The sequence below is a fragment of the Drosophila obscura genome, unplaced genomic scaffold, assembly GCF_018151105.1.
Source record: "Drosophila obscura isolate BZ-5 IFL unplaced genomic scaffold, ASM1815110v1 contig_200, whole genome shotgun sequence".
In the NCBI taxonomy this organism is placed as follows: Eukaryota; Metazoa; Arthropoda; class Insecta; order Diptera; family Drosophilidae; genus Drosophila; species Drosophila obscura.
This window is the reverse complement of record NW_024542791.1, coordinates 4,641,651-4,662,523: the sequence shown is the minus strand read 5'-3', so window position 1 is coordinate 4,662,523 and position 20,873 is coordinate 4,641,651. Positions and strand designations below refer to the sequence as shown.

Below are 20,873 nucleotides of genomic sequence, written 5' to 3'. Positions count from 1 at the left end.
CCTCCATCTTGCACCATTCACTTCAGGAATAATTGTTGAACATATATTCCTGCAGGTTCTTTGTTATAACCCTGCATTCTGCATGCCTTGAAAAATCTTTATTGAAGTTTATTAATCGTATTCCGGCTCTTCCTTTTTATACTCATCGCTGACCCGCAAACGACTGCAAAGTGGAGTTGGTACTGTCTATTCCCTAACACCCCAAAAGCTCTACTAGAAATATGTAGGATTTCCAGAGTTTTTTTCAGCGGCTGCCTTTCATTTTTGATTTCTGGTTTTAATTTCCTATTAGCAATTAGCATCCAAAACTTATTGAAGAAAATTATTTTATTTTCCGAGGGATCTAGAAAGGTTTAATGACAGAACCAGCAGTCCCTCTATTATTTTCGGCTCATCATCTCTTAAATCTAATAATCATCGACGATTAGGGCGGTGCCTGCGAGCAGAATCTGTTCAGGTGTTCCATCCACATTGTCCACATGGAGGTGGCAGATTAGTTTGTCGCGACTTCCACGCGAATACAAGGGTAATTTCGGAGCCGATTCATTGATTTTCGAGGGATACAGGGTATTCCTGCTGCCACTGCCATATCTTGAGGGCTGTGCCGCTGACTGGCCAGTCTCCTCCTTCACTTTGTAGGTGATAAAGAAGGGATTTGATTTCTCCATTGAGCCCTTGGCGCCATCAATCTGGAACAGGTCAAGAAAATTTAAGGAAAATTTAAAAATATTTTAAATGTCAAATCAAATTTCAGTTATTGCGTGGCTCCCCTAGCGTAATTATAGAAAAGTTTACCCCACACAGCTGCAAGCGCCATCTGGCGTATTTTTGTTGCAAAGCAGAAACCTGCTTGACAGGCAACAATGACGTCACACTTAGTCAACATTTACGTTTTATGCGTTGGCCGTTTTTGTTTGAACCTTAATATGTAAACAATCCAATGAAAAAGAGTTCTAAAAACTAGCAAATTCTGAACAAAATTTATGTATCTATCGGATAAAATTATTTGTTTGGGGCTGAGAGGGCCAACTATCTAGTAATATTAAACTGAATATGAAAATTGACGAATTTCATATCACAAAATATCATGGTATGGCAGCCCGCAGCAATTACGAATTGCACGAGTCTGGCAACGCCACAAAACGACTTCACATTCGTTTTATGTTGTTTTTGTTTAAACCTTAATATGTAAATAATCCAATAAAAATGACTTCTGAAAACTTGCCAATCTTGTAGAAAATTTATGTATCTATCGGATATAATTATTTGTTTAGGGCTGCGAGTCCCAGCTAGCTAGTAATATTAAACGGAATATCAAGATCGAGGAATATCAACGTTGAATGTTTTGAAAAAACAATCGATACTATCGTGATATTATCGGGCTCAAATAATTATTAAAAAACCATTGAAACCTTTTAGGAACTTGTCCATTGTAAAAATTATATGCCATCTGTCGATTTGTTTACAAATGTGTCTTCGTATTTTAAAGCAGCCAATCCAAACATAGCAGAAGCGCAACGACTGTAGCTCGATACTATCATGATAGTCGCAAAACCATCGATAGTAGCGGCTAGCAACAAAACATCGATACTATCGATAGTGCCCTCGATGGTTTGACACCTCTACTGGTCACACTGTGCCGGAATGTCAATCAAATGAAAACAAAAAAAGAAGCGGCGTGAAAAAAACCCAAAAACTGCAACAAAATCAATTTTGCAGACAATTTAAATGCTGTGAAAAGGCGCAGCAGCAGCACCATAGCAAACCAAGTGTCGCCAAAAGCGGAAACGGCAAGCTGGAGACGCACTTTATGGCCAAAATGGGGAAGGTAAGAGAAACAAACACATGAGAAAAGGGAAGGAGGAGAAAAGACGAAGAGCTGCGGCAGCAAGGCAATGGTTGGAAGCGGGGTGGCGTCGCCAAGGCGCCACAGAAATATTGGGTGGTAAAAAGTGCCTACCTTGAGCGGCAACAGCTGCAGGACGATGGTGGAATCCTCACCAGACCTTCGGACGTTCTCCAGCGCCAGTCGCTCCACGGAGACGCCCAAGGTGCGGGCCTGCAGCAGCTTCAGGCACGCCAGCAGATTCTCGCAGTTGTAGACATGCAGCAGGTCGATCTGCTCGGCAAACGGCAGATGCAGCTGCTCCTGGTAGCGCTTCTCCGCCGCCTGGGCGCGCACCATCAGGGCGCGGAGGTAGTCCACGGCGCTGTTGCTGCTGGGCCCGGGCCACAGCTTCAGCCAAGCGGAGGGAATCTATCAAGGAAGGGAATCCATTATTTGTCGGAGGGAAAACCCTTTCGAGGGGAGTGCACCTGCTCACCTGCTGTTCTGCCAGAGAGCGAAGGCTACTGTGATCCACTTCATGGGCATCCTTCAGCCAGGCGTGCATCTGCGACAGCGTCTGGTGCACCGTGCGATACAGCTGCGCGCCCAGCTGCAGTTCCGCCAGCACGAACAGCGACCAGGGCGAGTCCTCTGCCGCCGCTTTGGCCGTCTTTGATGTCTGGGCAATGGTGCAGGCGCCTGCCAGCTTGCGCCAGAGACTCAGCAGGGGTTTGATTTGATGCTCCAACTTCTGACGCTCACTCGAGTGCCCCTCCCCGGGAGCAGAGGCTTCTCCTGCCCCGCCGTAGTGCAAGCCCCTCAGCTCCTTGATCACCCTGCGGGCCTGTTCGATTTCCCGTTGCTGTTGCGCCTGATTCGCCAGGCCGTACATGCTCGGCTCATCCACATCCGGCAGTTTGTCCAGCGCTGTGTAGTAGTCCTGCAGCTGTCCACTGGTGGGCAGCGACATGGCCAGGCCCAGCGGTGACCAGCGATTGCTCAGCACATCCGCACAGCAGAATTGGGTGAGGTAACTGCGGAGTATCTCCAGGTCCCTGAGGTTGTTCACGCGCCCGCCATAGGCCAGGGCCTCGCTCAGGCGCTGCAGCAGTGTCCAGTCGCATCTGCCGGAGTTTAGCTGAGTGTCCAGCCAGCCGAGCACACCCATGGCGGCCTTTAGATCCGCCTCGCCGAACTCGTAGTACTTCGACCAGCCCTGGGGGATGTACTGGCGACGCTGCTGGAGGGCGGCCGTCAGGATGAAGAACACCAGTCGCATCTTCAGGCTCTTGGGCTGCTGCTGCTGCTGCTGCTTGGCGGATGTCCCCTGCGGATGCTCCGCTGCATAGTTCTGGAGCATGCGGAGCACGATCTGCTTGAGTCCGCGCGGCTGTTCGTAGCGCACTTTAAGGCACTTGTAGACGGCCGACTCGCTGAATCCCTGGGTGGACTCGCAGAGCAGCCACAGCCGGAACTCCTTCGCCTTGGGCATCTCGCTGAGCTCGCGCTCCATCTGGCCGAGCCAGTCGGGCACCAGGTGCACATTCTTCACGCACAGCCACTGACCCTGGGCCGCTGCCTCGCGCATTGCGGCGAGCACCCTCCTCTCACTGCCCCTCCCAATGGCCATCTCCTGGTACTTTTGGCTGCCCCACTTCTTGAGCTCTGTCGTGGGATCGCTCTCCGCCTGGCTGATCATCAGGATGGGGCGATCGCAGCTGCTCTGCTGCAGCAGCTGCTCCACCGAGGGCTGGGTGGCCGCCTCGGGCGAGATCCCTAGCAGCTCGCTGCTGACCTTACGCAGCTGCTGGAGCATCAGGTCGGGCCTGAAGATCTGGGCGATGAGCACGCGATGGAAACTGGACCCAATGGCAGCTGTAAGTTTGAGAAACATTCAAGAGAAATTCACCGACTAATCCCTGGTTTTACTCACGCAGCACATCGTCCGTTTGTCGCTCGATGAAGCCCCGCCAGATGTAGTCCTTGTCCAGCTGCAGTCTCTGCCGCAGATCGGGCAGCAGCTGCACGAGCAGGGCCAGCTTCAGCTGCGCCTCTCGGGCCATGCAGTCGGGCAGCCGGCCCAGATTCCCCAGCAGCACACTCCCGTCCGCGCTGCCCATGAAGTTGTTCACGAACAGATCCCACTCCTTGGCGCCGAGTCGCTCGGGATAGGCCCGATGGCAGACCCACAGCGAGAGGGACAGCTGGCTGTCGCGCGGCGTGGCTCGCGCCAGATTCAGATAGACACTCCTCACGAGCAAGCCGTACGACTGCGACTCGTCGCGCTGGTCCCTCGACAGGGCGCCCAGAAAGAGCTCTATGTAGACCATGGCAGACAGCTCGTATCCCTGGATCAGGCCCGCATAGAACGTGGCAGCTCGGGCGCACAGCTCCTTCAGGGCACCAAACTGGGCCAGCAGTGTGGCCTTCACCACGCCACTCTGCTGCAGTGCCTCGTCGATCTGGGCGCTGCTCTGCTTCACCTCGTTGAGGCTGGCCAGCAGCTGCTCATTGCGCAGAATGTCGCCCTCCGATTTGGAGAGCTGCTCCAACAGCTTGTCCTGCATCTCCATGCGCTGCTTGAGCAGATCCCCCTCGCGCTGCAACAGCTCGATCCTCTGCTGCTCCAGCTGCGCATTCTTCAGCACAATGGCCTTGGACATCAGTTGATCGGCGAGGCCGGCTGCCGTCACGGTGAAGCGCAGCAGACTCAGTTGGCTCCGCTGCTCCTGCGGCAGCTCCAATCGATGCGACTTGCTTATCAGCACCAGCTGAAAGTTCTCGTGCAGATCCACCAGCTTCGAGCCCACTGCCACCTGTCGCTTGTTGAACCTCACATAGACGTGGCCCTGCAGCATTTGCAGCAGGGGCGGCCGCAGCTGCTCGCAGTCCGTGACCAGAAAGGTCTTGCCGAAGCGCACCGCCAGCTCCAGCTGATAGCAGAGCCGCTCGTTGCCATGGGTGACCGACTCGCAGGCTCGCCCGCTGCCCCTTAGGTAGGCCATCAGCCACACGGCCGCCGTCTGGGTGGGATCCAGCAGCAGTGGCACCGGACAGCTGCCAAACGGCAGCGACAGCATCTCCCCCAGCAGTGCGGCACTCTCAATGATCTGGGCATCCCGTGCCAGTCCCTGGCTCTCCCAAATGATCTGCTGCTGTTCGGTGAGCAGCGTCTGGCGCAGATTGAAGTCGCCAGGCAGATGAAAGTCCACAGCCAGCCGTTTCAGGGAGGAGCTGTGAAAAGATCGACGTTATCTTAAGGCCTGCCCCGACTCCTCTACTCCACTTACCGCCTCTGATCCAAGCCCATTCCCGCATAGTAATTGATGGCCAAAGCCAGCAGCAGCGTCTTGCCATCCAGTGTCTTGTGGGCCCGCTTCAGCTCCGCCAGCTGATCGCTCCAGGTGGCATATTCCGCGCTCAGTTTGCCCACCAGCAGCTCGGCCGCCTGCAGAGTGTCACTGGCCTCCTGTAGCTTCAGCTCGAGCACTGCTGCCTCCTGGGTGTAGGTCTGCAGCTTGGCCGACAACTGTTTGACCCGCTTGTCCACATCGTCCAGGCCACTGGCCAGCTCCTGCATCTCGTTCTCGGCGGCACTGAGATTGCGCTGCAGTTCGTTCTGCTCCCGTTCCAGGGGCTTGATGCTCTGAATGACGCGGGCATAGCGGACGCTGGCCTGCACCCAGGCGGCCAGAGGAGCAGCCGCTGCCGAGGCCCGCTTCGCATTCTTCGATTCGTAGGAGTCGCCCTTGGCAGCCAGCAGCTTCTCGACGGCCTGACAGTTCTCGGGACTGATGCGAGCCGGATCCAGCGAGCGAATGTCCTCCTTGACGCCTCTCTTCGCGAGGAACGTCTTCATGCTGTTCCACGAGGTGTCGCGTATGCCCATCAGGCGCAGCACTCCCTCGAGGATGTCGCGCACTGCTTCGGGTGGGGCGCGCAGCGAACGGATCTCGGAGAGGGCCTCCGACTTGATCTGGCCCACCGCATTGCTGGCCTCCGCCAGGATGGGCTCCACCTCGGCCAGCTCCTGCTGGATCTCCCTCTGGCGCTGCTTCAGCTGCTCGCTGCTCTGCTGCGTCTGTTGCTTCAGCTCCAGCATGCTCGACTTCTGATCGTTGGCATTCCGCATCGTGGCCGAGATCATTTCGAGTGCGTCATTCGCCAGCTGCCGCTTCTCGCCCAACGCCTGCTCCTGGGCGGCCGCATTCGACTTCAGAGTGTCCACCAGTCCATGGGCGGCGGCCAGCTTGTCCACGCCCAGCTGCAGCTTGCCCAGCCGCTGGTCAATCTCCGCCGCCGCATTGCTGTACATGTGATAGTAGCTGGCGATGAGTTGGTAGTAGCGCTGAGGGGGCTGCTCCTGGGGCAGCTCCTCCGCCACGTCCGTGAAGTGGCTGCACACGGGCACCTTGCCACGGCCACTGCCCCCGGCAGCCGCATCGTTCAGCAGCTCAATGTACTGCTTGGGCAGCATGGTCAGCGTTTCCCTGCTCTCTGGACGCACATAAAGTAAATCCATTTGGCGGTGCAGCGCCGGGCAGCTGTTGAAGTAGTCCTGAACCCTGGCACTGCTGGGATCCAGCACCAAAATGAGATGCAGATTCTCTCTGGCACCTAAGAGGCAGAAATATCAGATAAATATGTATAATAGATTCCCCCCAGAGTCTGCTCCTTCGTACGCTTCATGAAATACGCTCCCAGCGACTCCTGATATCCCTCCAACTGTGCCGCCTGCTTGAGCGTGCTGGCCACCGCCTCCAGGTCGTCGCCAAAGAGCTCCAAGATCTCACTGCCCTCGAGCAGGGCCTCAATGGGCTTCAGTATCTCCGGCACAAACGAGAGCCAGCAGTGCTCGATCAGCAGGTAGCTCATCTGCTGCTCCATGGCAGCCGCTTGCATGGCAAGCTTCAGATCGTTGTAGAACTCGGCCAGGTCGTATGCGGGGCCTCCCTGCAGGGTCAGCACTTTGGCCTGCTGCATGCTGGCCGCCGCATAAATGGCATCCAAGTGGCGTCCGCCAGCCTGTGCCATAATCAGCATGTGGGCATCGTTCCGGGACAAAACACGCGCCACCTTGGCCGTGTGATGCAGCAGCTCCGCTGTTATGGGTGCAGCAATGCTGTAGCTTTCGGTGTCTGCAGGGGGGGAAAGGGAAAAGATTAGGGACCAGAGCTCCCTCCCACCCAGACAGCGTTGAACTGCGCCTCTGTCTGTCTGTCTCTCCCTCTCTTCTTGTGTTGCCTTCCAATTGATAGAACCGATTCTCAGTTCAAACTTTCTGTTTGTTTTTCTACCCGTTCTCTATGTACTTTCAGTGGATGACCCCCGAAGAGGAGGCACGCCAAAAGTTCATCATGCGGGAACGGGATCGCGAGCGGAAGCGCATCAAGCGCATGAATCCCGAGTACCGGCAGATGGAGCGAGAGCGGGACCGATTCCGCAAGCAGACGCCAAGGCCCAGTGTAGTTATCTCCCGATTTATATCAAATATTCAAAACTCTTCTTGTCTTGAAAACAGCCTTGACTTGACTTGATTCAAAGTCCACACAGAGGGACAGAGAGAGAGAGAGAGAGGGATAGGAATGGTTTTTACCAGACCAGACCAAACCAGACCAGACAGCTGACAGCTGGACAACTTCAACTGCGTGAGAACTCTGAATCAACTGTGATATCTGACATCTGACCATTAACCACCAGCACCCAGGGGTCCTACTCCTCATACTCACTGCATACTGTGACCTGTCGCTGCACCTCCTCCAGCCACTCATCGTGGGCCAGGCCATGCAGCACGCCCTTTGACTTGGCCGACTTGGGCACAAAGAACACTTTCTGCACGGGGTGGGGTGGGGTGTTGTTGGGGGGAGAAAAAGGGTTTCATTAGGCCCAACAGTCGGATAATTGTAATAGCCCACCTCCTTGCCATAATATTTGCGCATCGTTTGCTTGAGTATCGCCTCAAACTGCTGCACATGCTCCTCGCTGACCAATCGGTCCCTGAACATGCCCAAAAGCTCGCAGTAGAGGGCCTGCAATGGGAATGTAAGGGTTGTGGGGAGGGGGACGAATGTGATTAGCTTTGGAGTCAAAGAGACGGCAGACGGCAGACAGCAAACGCACCTCGTTGAAATCGCTGGGGGGATAGTAGACCAGTGCATCCAGCAGCTTCATGATGCATTTCGGACTGAATTGGTAGTGCGCCTGCCCCACTCCCATCGGAGTGAGCGTAGCCTGCAGCTGGAAAAGTGTGGTGGGGGGGGGGGGAGAAAGTCAATTAGCAGATGCGATGCCCATCCCAACTGGGCCCGATAGATACCTTCTCGAAGCACTCCATCAGACACTCGCTGACATGCTGCAAATTGACGTTGCCCCTCGGCCTGAAGTGCTCGTCCAGCAGCGGCTCCAGGCGGCACTGGACGATGGCCAGCATGTCCGTGGACGTGGGCCGGGCCACTCGCACGTATTGGTTGAGCGCCAGATAGCGCGGTGCAATTTTCAGCAAATTCTCACTAATGGAGGCGCAGATTTGCAATCCGCTCACGCTAATCCACTCGAGATTCTCGGCATAGAAGCCGCCGCGCTGTGCCAGCTGCAGCAGCAGCTCGACAATTTCGCACGCTCCCCACGCATCCAGCTGGCACAGATCCAGGTTCTTCATGAACAGCACCAGGCGCGCCTGCTTCGGCTTGTACTCCCGGCCCCGCACTCCGCTCACCGTCACGCAGTGGGTGCGCAGCGTGTGCAGCACATAGCCAGGTTTGAGCTGTGTGGAGCAGTTGATGGTGGCCAACTGATAGCCAGAATGCTCCAGCACAGCCTGCTGCAGGAGCAGCGTCTTGCCCGCACCGCTGGGACCCACCAGCATGAACGGCGGAGTCCTGTTGCCCGGCGCCTTGAGCAGGGTCTCCAGTATGCCCATGTAGGACTTTACATAGGCGTTTACTATGAGGTGGCTGCCGTTCTCCGGCCGCTCCATCGCGTCCACTGCATACTGTTCCAGGGCATGGCGCTGTCTGTCGTAGTAGCAGAGATCTGCGTGATTGGGCTGTGCCACATACAGGTTGGCGTGCTGCAGCATCAGCTGGGCAAACTCCGCCTGACGATCGTTGGGCATGTAACCGAACAGAGCGCGCAGCGTGGCGGCGCCGTACTCCTCCAACGACTGAGCGCCGTGCAGCTGCAGCAGCAGGGAACGCAGCAGATTGGCGCGACTGATGCCAGGAAGTTGACTGCACACAAAAAAAACAGAACTATTAATACGGGCAAGACATGGAAATGACACTTTTACCTTAGCAAATTTTGATTCTCCAGCCAATCCAGGGCATAGTTGAAGTTCCCATCGACGTAGCTCTGCAGCAGATCCCCGAAGGGTTCCTTGGACAGCTCGTGCCGCAGCAGCTCCTGGGCGGGATAGTAGTCGTAGCTGCAGCAGAGATTCCCCTTTGGATTATGTCCACTATATAGATTATATATAGGTATCCTCTCTTACCTCATATTGACAATGCCCATGCGTGAAATGGTCGCGGGGGAGGCATGCCGCACATCGTCCGTTTCGAAGATAAAATTCACATTATTCCCGAACTGTATACGCCAGCCGGATGGCAGGGTCAGGAGTCTGTCCAAGCAAGCAATTCAAGACAAGACAAGAGCCATCAGTCAACAAAAAATACATAAAATGTAGATGTAGAGTTTTCTTTCCCCCGTTTAGTTTTGCACCTCACTCTCACTGTCCACCCACACACACACACATACACCAAAAAGCAACCACACACACATAGACATACACACTTCAACCAACGATCGATCGACACGAATTTGTGCTGCCTTTCTATACAAACAAAAAACGATCTCCCATCTGTATAATTCCAGTTGATGACACCCGAGGAGGAGGCGCGCCACAAGTTCATCATGCGCGAAAGGGATCGCGAAAGAAAGCGAATTAAGCGCCTCAATCCCGAGTATCGGCGAATGGAGCGCGAACGCGACCGATTTCGCAAGAAGGCACGACGCTCGAACGTAGCATTTTTCCAATAAATATATATATCTATCTTTATCAATATAAATCCCCAACACTCATTCACACACACACACACACACACACTCAGACACGCACCCACACCCGCACCAGACACACGCTTAGAAATAGGCTTAAGTAGGGACTGGGACTGGGGAATAGGACAGGGAAAGGGAAAGGGAAAGGACATGGCGACTGGGGGAACCCTTTTGTTTTTTTGCATAGTGTAAACCCATTCCAAACCCATCCACCACCACCCCTCCCCATACAAAACCCCCAAACCCCGATGCTGAAGGCTCCAGAACGTGTTGCTTTAATATGTGTTCCCCCTCTCCTTTGATTTGCAGCTAACCCCCGAGGAGGAGCTGCGACTGAAGATGATACAGCGGGAGAGGGATCGCGAGAGGAAGCGCATTAAGCGCATGAATCCCGAGTACCGGCGGCTGGAGCAGGAGCGCGACCGAGACAGGAAGAAGGCGCGCAGGGCAAACGAGGCGTTTCGGCAGCTGGAGAAGCTGCGCGACAAGATACGCAAGGACCGCAAGAAGGGACTGCTGGTGACCGATCCCTCGCAGCTGCCGCCCGAATTTGCGGCCATACTACCGCCAGTGCCTGTTGTCAAGCCCGAGGTGGGTCTGCCACCCACCTCCCAGGGCCAGCAACAACAACAACAACAGCAGCAGCAGCAGCTGCAGCAGCAACAGCAGCAGCAGCCGCCACCCACGCATCTCCAGGAGCAGCAGCAGCAGCAGCACCACCAGCTGCCACATCAGCGGGGCCGCAACATGTCGCATGCGACGTCCGTGGCGAGCACACTCACCCAGCTGACGCCGCCGGCCCATGCCACGCCCACGCACCTGCAGCAGCTGAACAAGTTGCAGCAACTGTATCCGCCTCGCTCGTTCGCGCACCCCGCCTTGCCCATCGCCAGCGTCACGCTGATGCCGCAACTGTGCCACCCCATTCTGCACCAGAATCTGAGTGCCACGCTGTATGCGGGTCCGCCGAACGGCATCAAGCAGGAGTACGGCCAGGATGTGTCCGCCTCGGCCATGGCCGCTGCCCAGGCGGCTGCTCTGGCCTCGCTGCGGGGCGTTCCGCAGCACACGCAGGACGATCAGGATATGGCTCTCAATCTGGAGCCAGAGATCATACTGCAGACAGCGCCCGACGTGAATCCCGCCCAGCCACAGCAGCACCACTTCAGTGCCCACCAGCAGCAGCAGCAACAGCAACAGCAGCAGCAGCTCCATCTGCAGCAGCAACAGCAGCAGCAGCACTGCAACATGTTCCAGCACATGGCACCGCAGGCGCACATGCAGCACATGCGATCGGCGGCGCTGCCACCGCCGCCACCGTCTGTGGCACTGCCGCCACCGCCACCACCAGCCACACATCAGCAGCCACCGCCTCAACAGTTGCAGCATGCGCAGCAGTGAAACGATTCTCGCCTTTAGTCCTTAAGCTCAACGCTAGCCAGCTAAATCACACTTATCACACGCCTACAGTGGGGTCTTTTCTGGTCTGGTCTGGTCTGGAGAGCCCACTGTACTTAGAGTTGTGATTGAATGATTTTTGTGATTCCTATTTCTGATTTTATGATGTGTAAAAAAGTGCGTTGCCCCCAGTTTATGGGCTGCCTGAACATCTGTGACTTGATCCGCATGTTAAAGTGAATGTAAACTGTGGCAGTGGCATGGGCACGTTTGTGTCCCCAGTATCCTGTATTGCTGTCAATGCTTTAACTGTTCTTCAGTATCCAATCTCCTTGCAATATTTAAACCCTTAGCTGTAGTCTTCCCCGCCTCCCTCCCTCCCTTCTTTCTGATAGAAGTCACAACTCTAGATTCATATTTCTGTTTGAGTATTACGTTAAGTTGCCATTTGTAAAATGCCGTTACGTTGCGCAACGTAACGTTGATTGCGTTGTGTGTGTGTGAGTGTGTGTGCGCAACGTAACATTTTGTGGGCTTCCCCGTAACTACCCCCCGCCCGGATTAGTTGTTGTCATCGCCTCAGCATTTCTCTCTGTTTTTTAGGTCTGTACGTATTTTGTTTAGTCGCTAAGTGATAGATGGATATGCATGCATACGCGCATTCCTACAATATTTGCAAGTTTAAGGTAATTGAGATTCGATATAACGATACGATATAACGATAATTGTACGATTAAACACACACACACACACCCTATGATATAATGATATAATGATAAATGGCCAGCCGTAAATAATTATAATTATTACGAATTTATGCGCAAATACGAGCAAAATATAAGTAGCAAAAAACAAACACTTGCTAAACAAATGAACAAAATTAAATCCAAACTGTGTGGCGTCCGTACTCACTTATTGTCATCCAGCACAGAGTTGAGGGCCTCTATCCATTCGGGGTCGATGCTGCCGTCGCACACAATCCACGAGTGCACTTGGGCCGGCTCCTGATTGACTGCCACCGCCGTGTGGGTGAGCACGCCGTCCTGCCACTGCCTCGTGTCTGCATCGAGGCGTCCGAGCAGCTGCACGCGACTCATGGACTTGGGACTGATGGTGAGCACGCGCAGCTGCATGCCCGAGGCGGTGAGGGCCTGCCGCAGCAGGGCCATGATGGTGGACTTGCCGCAACCCGGCGGACCCACCAGCACCACGCCCATGCGCTTCTGAAGCTGCTCCTGCAGCTGCAGAGCCTTTTCAATTTGCCTCTCGCTGGGACAGAGGCCCAGCGTACCGGCGGCAGCGGCCAATGACTGCTGCAGTGGGGTCGCCGCCGTCTCCGAGGTGCCAATTTCGGGGAACACATTACGCAGCAGCATTTCGAAGCGCGAGACATCGTGTGGCGCCAGCTTGGACATGGTGGAGGAGCGCAGACACTGGACCACAACGGACAGCTGCTCATTAGCGCCCGCCGCCTGCTCATTAGAGCCGCTCGTTAGCTGTCCGCGCAGTCCCTCGCCGCAGACCAGGAGCACCGTCTTCAGCTCTCGCAGTCCCCAGTCGTAGTGTCGCTGGGCGGACAGCATCTTGCCGCACAAATCGAAGAGCTCCACGATGCGCGCTGCGATGTCTGCGGCCGCCGTAAATCCCTCAACGAACAGCATGACACGGGCAATCTCTCCTGGCTCCGGCTGCTGCATGACGATGGGCCGGAACAGCGCCTGAATGTTGCCGGGCAGCTTCTGACGTCCGCCATACTCGGCTCCCGCCGGATTCAGTGTCACAAAGATGCCGCAATGATGGTTCAGTTGAACCTGTCCAAGGAAAAATTATTACACACTAATTGAATCAAGGAATCAAGGCTCAAAAAGGGGGGGAATGAAGAGTATTGCAGAGTGGATGGAATGGCTGAGCATGCAAAACCACATTCATACTGGCAAGCGTAAGGGTGAACATTCCATTCAGTTCTGTTTAAAATATAAGCTTTAATTGAACGGAGTATTTCCCTTGGCTTTGGGAACACTTCCTACATTGACGTCTGGATATTTGGACACATTTATGCATATCCAAGGGAACACAACTGCTTAATTAGCATTACCTATATGTTAAGAGTATTTACAAATTAGCAAATATCTACATACGAGTATATCTACATAGCTACCCACAACATTAATTCTGTTCAGGGAAACACGCTGTTATCAAGCCAAGGGTTAACAGTCGGCCGCCGCTGTTGCTAACATCTGACTGTTAGCTCGCTCTCGCGCTGTCACTCGCGATCCACACTGCTCTCTGCTCTTATGAAGGCGCATTACCACTACTACTACTACTACTACTACTACTACTACTACTACTACTACTACTACTACTACTACTACTACTACTACTATTACTACTATAATTGCATCATGCTATAGCTTGTAAGCTAGCTAACCAGCCGCGATACCAATAAATTACCTAAATGCATAAGCATATACATAGATATATATACAAAAAGGGCACCCCACTTACTTTTTCTTATTTGTAGCCTTATCTTTGGAGCCTGCAGGAGCGCATCCACAGAGTTTCTATTCTAGGGTTATATCTTAGTAGTACATTTTTAGAAAGATAAGTATAACCCTCCCTCCTTTCCTATTGCCTCCACAAAGGTAAACTGTTCAAGCATCTGGCCTACCCCATTCAGCACATTCTTTTTTTGCACACACACACAAGGAAGATAAGTTCGAGCCGGAAACACACAGGCAACTCTCATAACTCATCGGACTCTCTCACCTGACGCTCGCCAATTCGAACGCTGTCGGACTTCTCCTTGAGGGCACTCTGGATGGGCTGTATCAGCATGGATATGGACGAGAGGGTGGCCTCCTGCAGCCTATTAAACTCGTCGAAGCAGCCCCAGGCACCGCAGCGGGCCAACCCGGTCAGGATTAGACTCATCGATTCGGTGTCCACATTCTGCAAACAATTCATGACATAATGACAAATCGCATTGGGGCAGGGACTTGGCTGCAGCACTCTCTCACCTCGTCGCAATTGAAAACCAACACAAGTCGTCCCAGCATCGCTCCGAGGGCTTTTACACACTCGGTTTTGCCAGTGCCCGCCGGGCCGAAGGGATTACCGCCCAGGCCCATGTGCATGGCCTGTGTGAGGATGAGATAACACTTGTGGGTCAGCCGGGTGTGGACCAGCTTGTTGGCCTGCCCGAGAAACTCGTAGGCGTATTCAAATTCCGCATAAACCATGCGGACGCAAACCTGCCGACTGCCACTGCCATTGCCGCTGCCACTGCCGCTGCCACTCGCTCCGGCGGACAGATAATATCGGAGTTGACACAGCCAGTGCCAGTCGCTGACCTGCATCACATTGTGCCGCTGCAGCTGCTCCACCACACCCGCATAGTGCACCAGATCCAGGAGCAGGGCACGCAGCTTAAGGCTCGTCAGGCTGCCGCTATCCGCACGCTGCTTCATTGCCGCCAGATGGGCAATTTCCGCCTTCAGCTGCTGCTGCAGCTTTGCCAGCGCCATGGCGCCAATCGCCTGCTCCGCCTGCCGTGTGAAGTGCAGGGCCCGTGCGGTGGCCAGCACCTGGCTGACATATTTCCCAAGGAGCTGCTCGCTCAGGCTGTCGCTGTTGGCGCTCGTGTTCGAGTAGCACTCATGGATCTGGCCACGCAGCGTCTCCTGGACGGCACTGACAAGTTGATTCAGCCAGCGCTTTGATGGAAATGGATTATAGATTGGGTACGGGTACGGGTACGGGTCCATAATGGTTCATATTCTGCGTGAGACTAACCTCTATGTCGCCCTTCATTTCCACGGGCTGGCTTAGCAGCAGCTCATCGCCCTCGGCACTGTGCACGGCCACAATGGAGAATTGATTGGCATCGCTGGCAGCCCGCCTGATGCTCAGGCTGTGACACCCGGGAAATAGCTTACGGATGTGCCGCTGTATGATGTCCGCATCCTTGCTGGCCTGCCCCAGCAGCTCCAGCAGATCATCGTCGCCCAGGAAGTAGAAGCGCGGGAAAGAGTTGCGTTTGTCCTGCGGAAAATGCGAGTTGATTGATTGCCTCTATGCCAATGCAGCCTAAGCTCTTACGGTTATGTAGCTCATCAGATTCTGCTGACATCTGGCCAGTTGGGTCTCCAAGGCATGGACTATGGTGCCTATGTTGTTTATCTTAATCAGCGATGTGACGCGGGCATCCATTTCGATTTCCCGCATCACGAAGCGAAAGTCCTTGTCAATGCGCTTGAACAGCGACTGCTCCTGCTGCAGAGTTCCCGATCCGAAAACGGGCTCCAAGTAAACCCAACTAGATGGCATTCAGATCAGTTTTTGTTACATATTCGAGCCCTTGGAGTGGTTTGCTTACCGTCTTTGCGAGTGGCTGAGACTCGTAAGCAGTGCGTCGAGCGTGTTGAGGCGACTCTCCCAGAGCTCGGCCTGATCGGAGAAGCTGTCGAAGGCAGCCGAGTTCTTGGCCGATTGCAGCAGGGACTGATTGTCGCCAATCTTGTTGAGCACCTCCTGGTAGTCCTTGATCAGGGACACAGTCTGCCCGGCGGCATCTGTGCGCGCGATGAGCTTCAGCTGCGCCGTCACCGCCCACTGGTCGAGCTCAATCAGCGCCTGGCGCACAATCTGCTCGCTGGCTGCCTGCCTCACAATGCTCCCAATCTCGGCGGCGGCCGCTTGAAGGGCCTCCATATCCTCGAGAATATCTTGCAGGAGCATCGAGTGCAGGGGCTTCGATTGACTGCGATGCAGCAGCTGAAAGATCCTCGCCCAATGGCGTTCGCTCAGCGCGTCCGATTGAAGCTGCTGCAGGACGGGCAGGGCCGACTGTAGGCGCTCCACCTGCTGACGGATGCGCTTCGAGGGCAGGTCTATGGAGGCGTGCACAGAGCCCTCCCACTTGGCAATGAACTCGTTGAGGACATAGGGACGACGGCGATAAATGGTCCACTCCTCCAGCAGGATGGGCTGCAGCTCACTGAGGAAGGAGTCGTACACCTGCCACTGCTTTGACTGCTGCTCCATTTGGGTGTCGATCTCGGCGAAGGGCCGCAGCATGTCCGCGGGGAACTCCATGTTGAATTTGGAGCACTCGTCCAGGAGCTGCTGCTTCTTCGTCTGCAGCTGCTGCCAGTGCTGGCGGCGCTCCTTGAACACCTCCAGAGTGGACTGCTCGTTGGACTCCAGTTCGGCGATGGTGGACTCCCAACGCAGCAGAAACTTTTCGGCCTCATTCCTGAGGTTCTGCAGCTGCGTCTGGGCCTGGTTCTTGATCATGTCCACTTGCCGTTGCAGGATCACCGCATGATTCTCCAGCAGTGGCTGGAGCTGCTCCCACTGCTGCAGGATGCCAGTGAGGGCTGTCACCCGCTCCTTGCACCAGCCCGCCAGGCAGGCATCTTTGGCCCTCACCAGCTCGAGGGTCTCGCCGATCTGCGGCAGCTCGCTCATGATCTTCTCGTACTTCATGCCCGACTGACTGATGCTGCCCTCGTCCATGGGCACGTTCTGCAGGAACTGCAGGGCGTTCTGCAGAAACTCCTGCACCACGCCCACATCCGCGAGGATGGAGGAGCGCAGGCTGTTGGACAGCGACTCCCAGTAGCGCCTGCTGATGAACTCGATGTCGGTGCGCAGGGGCAGCACATCGATGACCAAGCAATCGATGGACTCCTCTGCCTGCTGCAGCTTGGCCAACTGCTGGCTGAAGTGCTTGCACGCCCGGAAATTGCGATCCCAGTCATCCGCCTCGTTCAGGTGAATGCCGCACAGCTGCTCCACGTCCACACAGCCCAGCGCTATCCAGGGCAGCCAGATCGTCTTGAAATCCTCCAGCTTATCGAACAGCTCCGCTGCCCTCTTGTACAGCGGTCCAAAGTGATGCCGATTCACCGTCACCATGGACCTGAACAGCTCCGCGCTGTGCTCCGACAGCCCGTGGAAGTTGCACGGTCGCTCGATGAAGCGTCGCAGCTGGCTGAAGTACAGCTCCCGGATCTCTTCCTCCGGCGGACTGTAGCAGAGTTCGCGCTGGCGCAGCAGCAGCTTCACGTGGATATCCGGCAGCTTGTTGTTCATGTCCAGCAGTCCGAGAATGTACTGATACTCGAGCACCTTGTACAGCTGGTGGTCCCAGTGCAGCTTGAAGGCATCCAAGTGGGTGTAGCCCTGACGCTCCAGCGTGGCCAGCAGCTCCCGCAAATGCCGCAGTTCGTCCTTCCAGACTTGGTTCTGGGTGAGCAGATCGGTGCCCATGAGCTTCATTACCTTTAACAACAGACGGGCGGGGAGTCAAATTGAACGTAAGGAAATCTGGAATCACCGACTGCCCTACCGTTCGCTTGGCCTGCTCGTGGTAGCCCACAAGCAGAGTGTTGTCCGACGAGAGTTTGGACACAGCTGCCTGCAGGACATTCACATAGCGCTGCACTGAGCTCTCGTCCTGCCAGGCCACCGTCTCGCTCTGCACCAGGCGCTGCAGCTCCAGGGCATTCTTCAGCATAATGGGCCGCTGGCAGGGAATCATGCGATCCCCAATGGTGTTGTGGAACGTGGCAATCTGCTGCAGTCGCCGCGCATAGCACATGTACTTGGCCGCATGCGTGGCAGCGGCACGCAGCTCCAGGGGCACATTGTAGCCGAGGTTCTCGAACTCGCGCACATCCTGGCAGAAGGTAACCAGCTTCGGGTTGAACGTAACTCGCATCAGTTGGCGTCCCTCCTTCTCGAACTTCACGACAGCCTGATCATCGCGGAGTCTGTCAAGGGGAGCTAGAGATTAAATGGAAATGCAAGAATGGAGAGAACTCTCCTACCTGAGTTCGCCACTTTTCACGGCTGTGGAGCACTGACCCGACCATATCTCAAAGTTGGTGCGCAGCAGCGACTCTGTCTCCTCCTTGATCTCCTGCACCGCCTTGTTGATCTTGTCGAAGCCCTCGCGGCCGCTGATCAGATGGCTAACCTTCTCGATCTCCTGGATCTGATACTGCACCACCTTCAGCCAGCGGCACTCGTTGCAGATCACCGACAGATGGCCCGTGTCCGGTTCCATGTTGGTGTCCGTCATGGCCTTGCGCAGATCCTGCAACAGAATTTGCAACGATTGCAGGAACTGCTCGCGCTCGATGGACAGCAGCTCTAGGACCGCCGGCCGCTGTATCAGAGTTTCGTATTTCGAGAAGATGAAGATGACCTGTCGCGGATTGCTCAAATGGTGATGCAGCTGGGCCTTCAGGGCGGCCGCAATCCGCTCATCGATGGGCTGCAAAACCTGCTCAAAGTGATGCAAAGCCTTGTGCCACTTGGCCTGTCCGTTCGACGAGGTGTCGAAAATGTTAAAGTCTGCAAAGGGAACGTATCGATGACACATGTCACAATCAACCCACATGTTACCATGAGTTACCAACTCACCAGTGAATGGGGCCTGCTCCTGGAACATCTCCTGCAGCTCGGCATCGTCCAGGAGCGTGGCTATTTGCTTGTACAACTGCTTGATATTGCGAATCTCGCTGAGGCGCTCCTTGAACTGCTGTCCGCGCCTGGGCACATGCGGCTCCCCCAGCCACGGATGCTTCACGTAATTCGGCCAGAAGAGGCGCGTCAGCGAGTCGCACAGCTGGATCCAAGCGTCCACTGTGTCAATGCTCTGGCTCATCAGGCTGTTCACATGGTACGAATTGAGGCTCCAGATGTCCTCCGCCAGCAGCTGAGCCAAGCAAACCTCCAGCAGCCGCTTGCCAATGATGTCCAGCAGATCGGCCATTCGCTGCTGTGAGTAGTTGTAGGGCAGCCGCCACAGTTCGTCCAGATTGTTGTGGGCATGGTCGAGGAACTCCTCAATGGTGCTGCTGGGATTTCCGCCATCGATTGTGCTGCTTTGTACATTAATTATTGGGTTTGGTTTGTGCAATTTTTTTTGATTTTTCTTACCTGATTTGCTTTTCTATATTTTCCAGCACTCCAATAAAAACTTGCGCCGCTTCACGATCCAAGCGGGAACTGGATTTCTGGCCCAGTTTTTGTTTCCAATATTTAATCTCATCCTTAAGACTGGCAATGCCTGTGAAATATTGGAATATTGTTGTAAAATAGAACCAAAACGTGATCGGGGAAAGACGTTGAAAAGTGGAATGTCTTTTGGAATTTATAAGAGAGACAGGGATGCACTTTTTATCCCATTGGTTATCGAGATATCTATCGCTGCAGTGCTGCCAACTTGTGCAAATAAGCCAGAACACGCTGCCTATAATCTGTTCTGCATCTGTTCTGTTCTGTTCTGGGAATATCTTACTGGAATAACTTTGTACATAATAACATTCCAATTGTGCAACTCAATCCTCGCTATATGTAGTTACCGCTCTGTGGTAGTCCCAAACTGGAGCCCAACGACACGTGCAAATTCTCCAGAAGGCCACTCAGCTCGGGCCCGTATTCGTTGCGCTGCAAATGGAGGAATGAAAAGAATGAAGGATAAGGCGAATGAGGCTATTGGTAAAACAAATTGCATTGCACGGAGCAGCAAATATAATTGACAAAATGCAATTGCAGGCCGGATTGAATTATGCGCAAATGCGATTAAAAGTTCTTCCAGCTACTACTGGAAGCATCCAAAGAGAGCAAAGTAATTTGAGACGAGCCATGGCACTACTCTTACACTACACTGCACGGCACGGTATGGCATGGCACACTACTCGGGGATCTGATCTGTATTACACATCACATGGAACTTACACGGGCGACGGCGGGTGAGTAGACACGGGAAACGGAATTGTAAATGGATTTAACCAGGCCACCCTCCAGTGTTAATATGCCCAGCAGGGGCTCAGTGGCTGAGGCGGCTCCTTGGCCACCGCTGGCGACCTGCGGCACCTTGTAGAAAAGCAAACAGACCTCGTCGTTGGGTATACGATGGTGAAATTTGATTTTGCCATCGGATTTATTATGCACGGCCGAGATAACCGTGTGCTCCTCCTGCTCCAGAAACTCCAGTATAGTGGCTGTTTGCTCATCCAGTTCCGTGCTCGGCATGCGAGCTGCAAAGTACTCAACTACAGCAGCAGCAGCAGCAGAAGAGGAGAGTCAGGTGTCGAGAGTGTTTTAGTTTGCCGTCTCCACGGGCAGAAAGAGTGCTCCATCTCGGTACTGATGGCTTACCCGATGTATTTATTATAAATTTAGTGCGCTGACTCATCTTGAGGGGTTTTTTTCTGTACACTGAATAAATATATATCCAATTCGATTGCTGATTTAACTTTCGGTTTTCACGGCAAACTCTTTCACTTTTGTCCAAACACACAACTATTTGTTGTACCCTTCGGTTGCTAGGGGCAACGTGGCAGGCAGGGTTGCCACGAGCACGGCTTGGTCCCGTTGCTAAGCAAGGATTGCCGTTGTGTCCTTTTTCTTTGCACCTGTTGTTTTCCTTTGGGTACACGACACGTGTTCGCCTCAGTAGGGTGGGAGGGTTTGGTCAAGTTGTCCAGTTTTCATGCATCCCTTGGCCTGCCATAAGCCGCCAATCCCCCCCGCTCTCAGAGTGCTTGCTAATGAAACGGAGCACCACTCGACGATGTGG

General features: G+C 54.4%; 1 protein-coding gene across 1 annotated transcript; it reads right to left on the bottom strand.

Moving 5' to 3' along the window:
- Positions 1 to 254: 254 nt before the first annotated feature.
- On the bottom strand, positions 255 to 20,550 carry LOC111075668 (cytoplasmic dynein 2 heavy chain 1). The gene is made up of 25 exons (XM_022369112.2): positions 20,453 to 20,550; positions 20,030 to 20,346; positions 19,654 to 19,738; positions 19,229 to 19,358; positions 18,710 to 19,170; positions 18,112 to 18,640; positions 17,631 to 18,054; positions 15,654 to 17,563; positions 15,377 to 15,593; positions 15,071 to 15,319; positions 14,296 to 14,991; positions 14,045 to 14,227; positions 12,191 to 13,089; positions 9,318 to 9,443; positions 9,117 to 9,251; positions 8,145 to 9,057; positions 7,949 to 8,065; positions 7,744 to 7,857; positions 7,558 to 7,660; positions 6,511 to 6,966; positions 5,119 to 6,445; positions 3,762 to 5,062; positions 2,325 to 3,703; positions 1,961 to 2,257; positions 255 to 689 (listed from the first exon to the last, which is right to left on the bottom strand). Exons 1-25 carry the CDS (start codon positions 20,487 to 20,489, stop codon positions 408 to 410), a joined length of 12,687 nt encoding a protein of 4,228 aa, XP_022224804.2. The 5' UTR covers positions 20,490 to 20,550; the 3' UTR covers positions 255 to 407.
- Positions 20,551 to 20,873: the final 323 nt, after the last annotated feature.

Excerpts from the sequence above, each read along its gene's own strand:
- LOC111075668 (XM_022369112.2), bottom strand. The coding sequence starts at position 20,489 with ATGAGTCAGCGCACTAAATTTATAATAAATACATCGG. Across the intron at positions 14,992-15,070 it reads AAATGAAGGGCGACATAGAG|CGCTGGCTGAATCAACTTGT; the intron begins GTTAGTCTCACG and ends TTTCCATCAAAG. Across the intron at positions 2,258-2,324 it reads GCTCTCTGGCAGAACAGCAG|ATTCCCTCCGCTTGGCTGAA; the intron begins GTGAGCAGGTGC and ends CTTCCTTGATAG.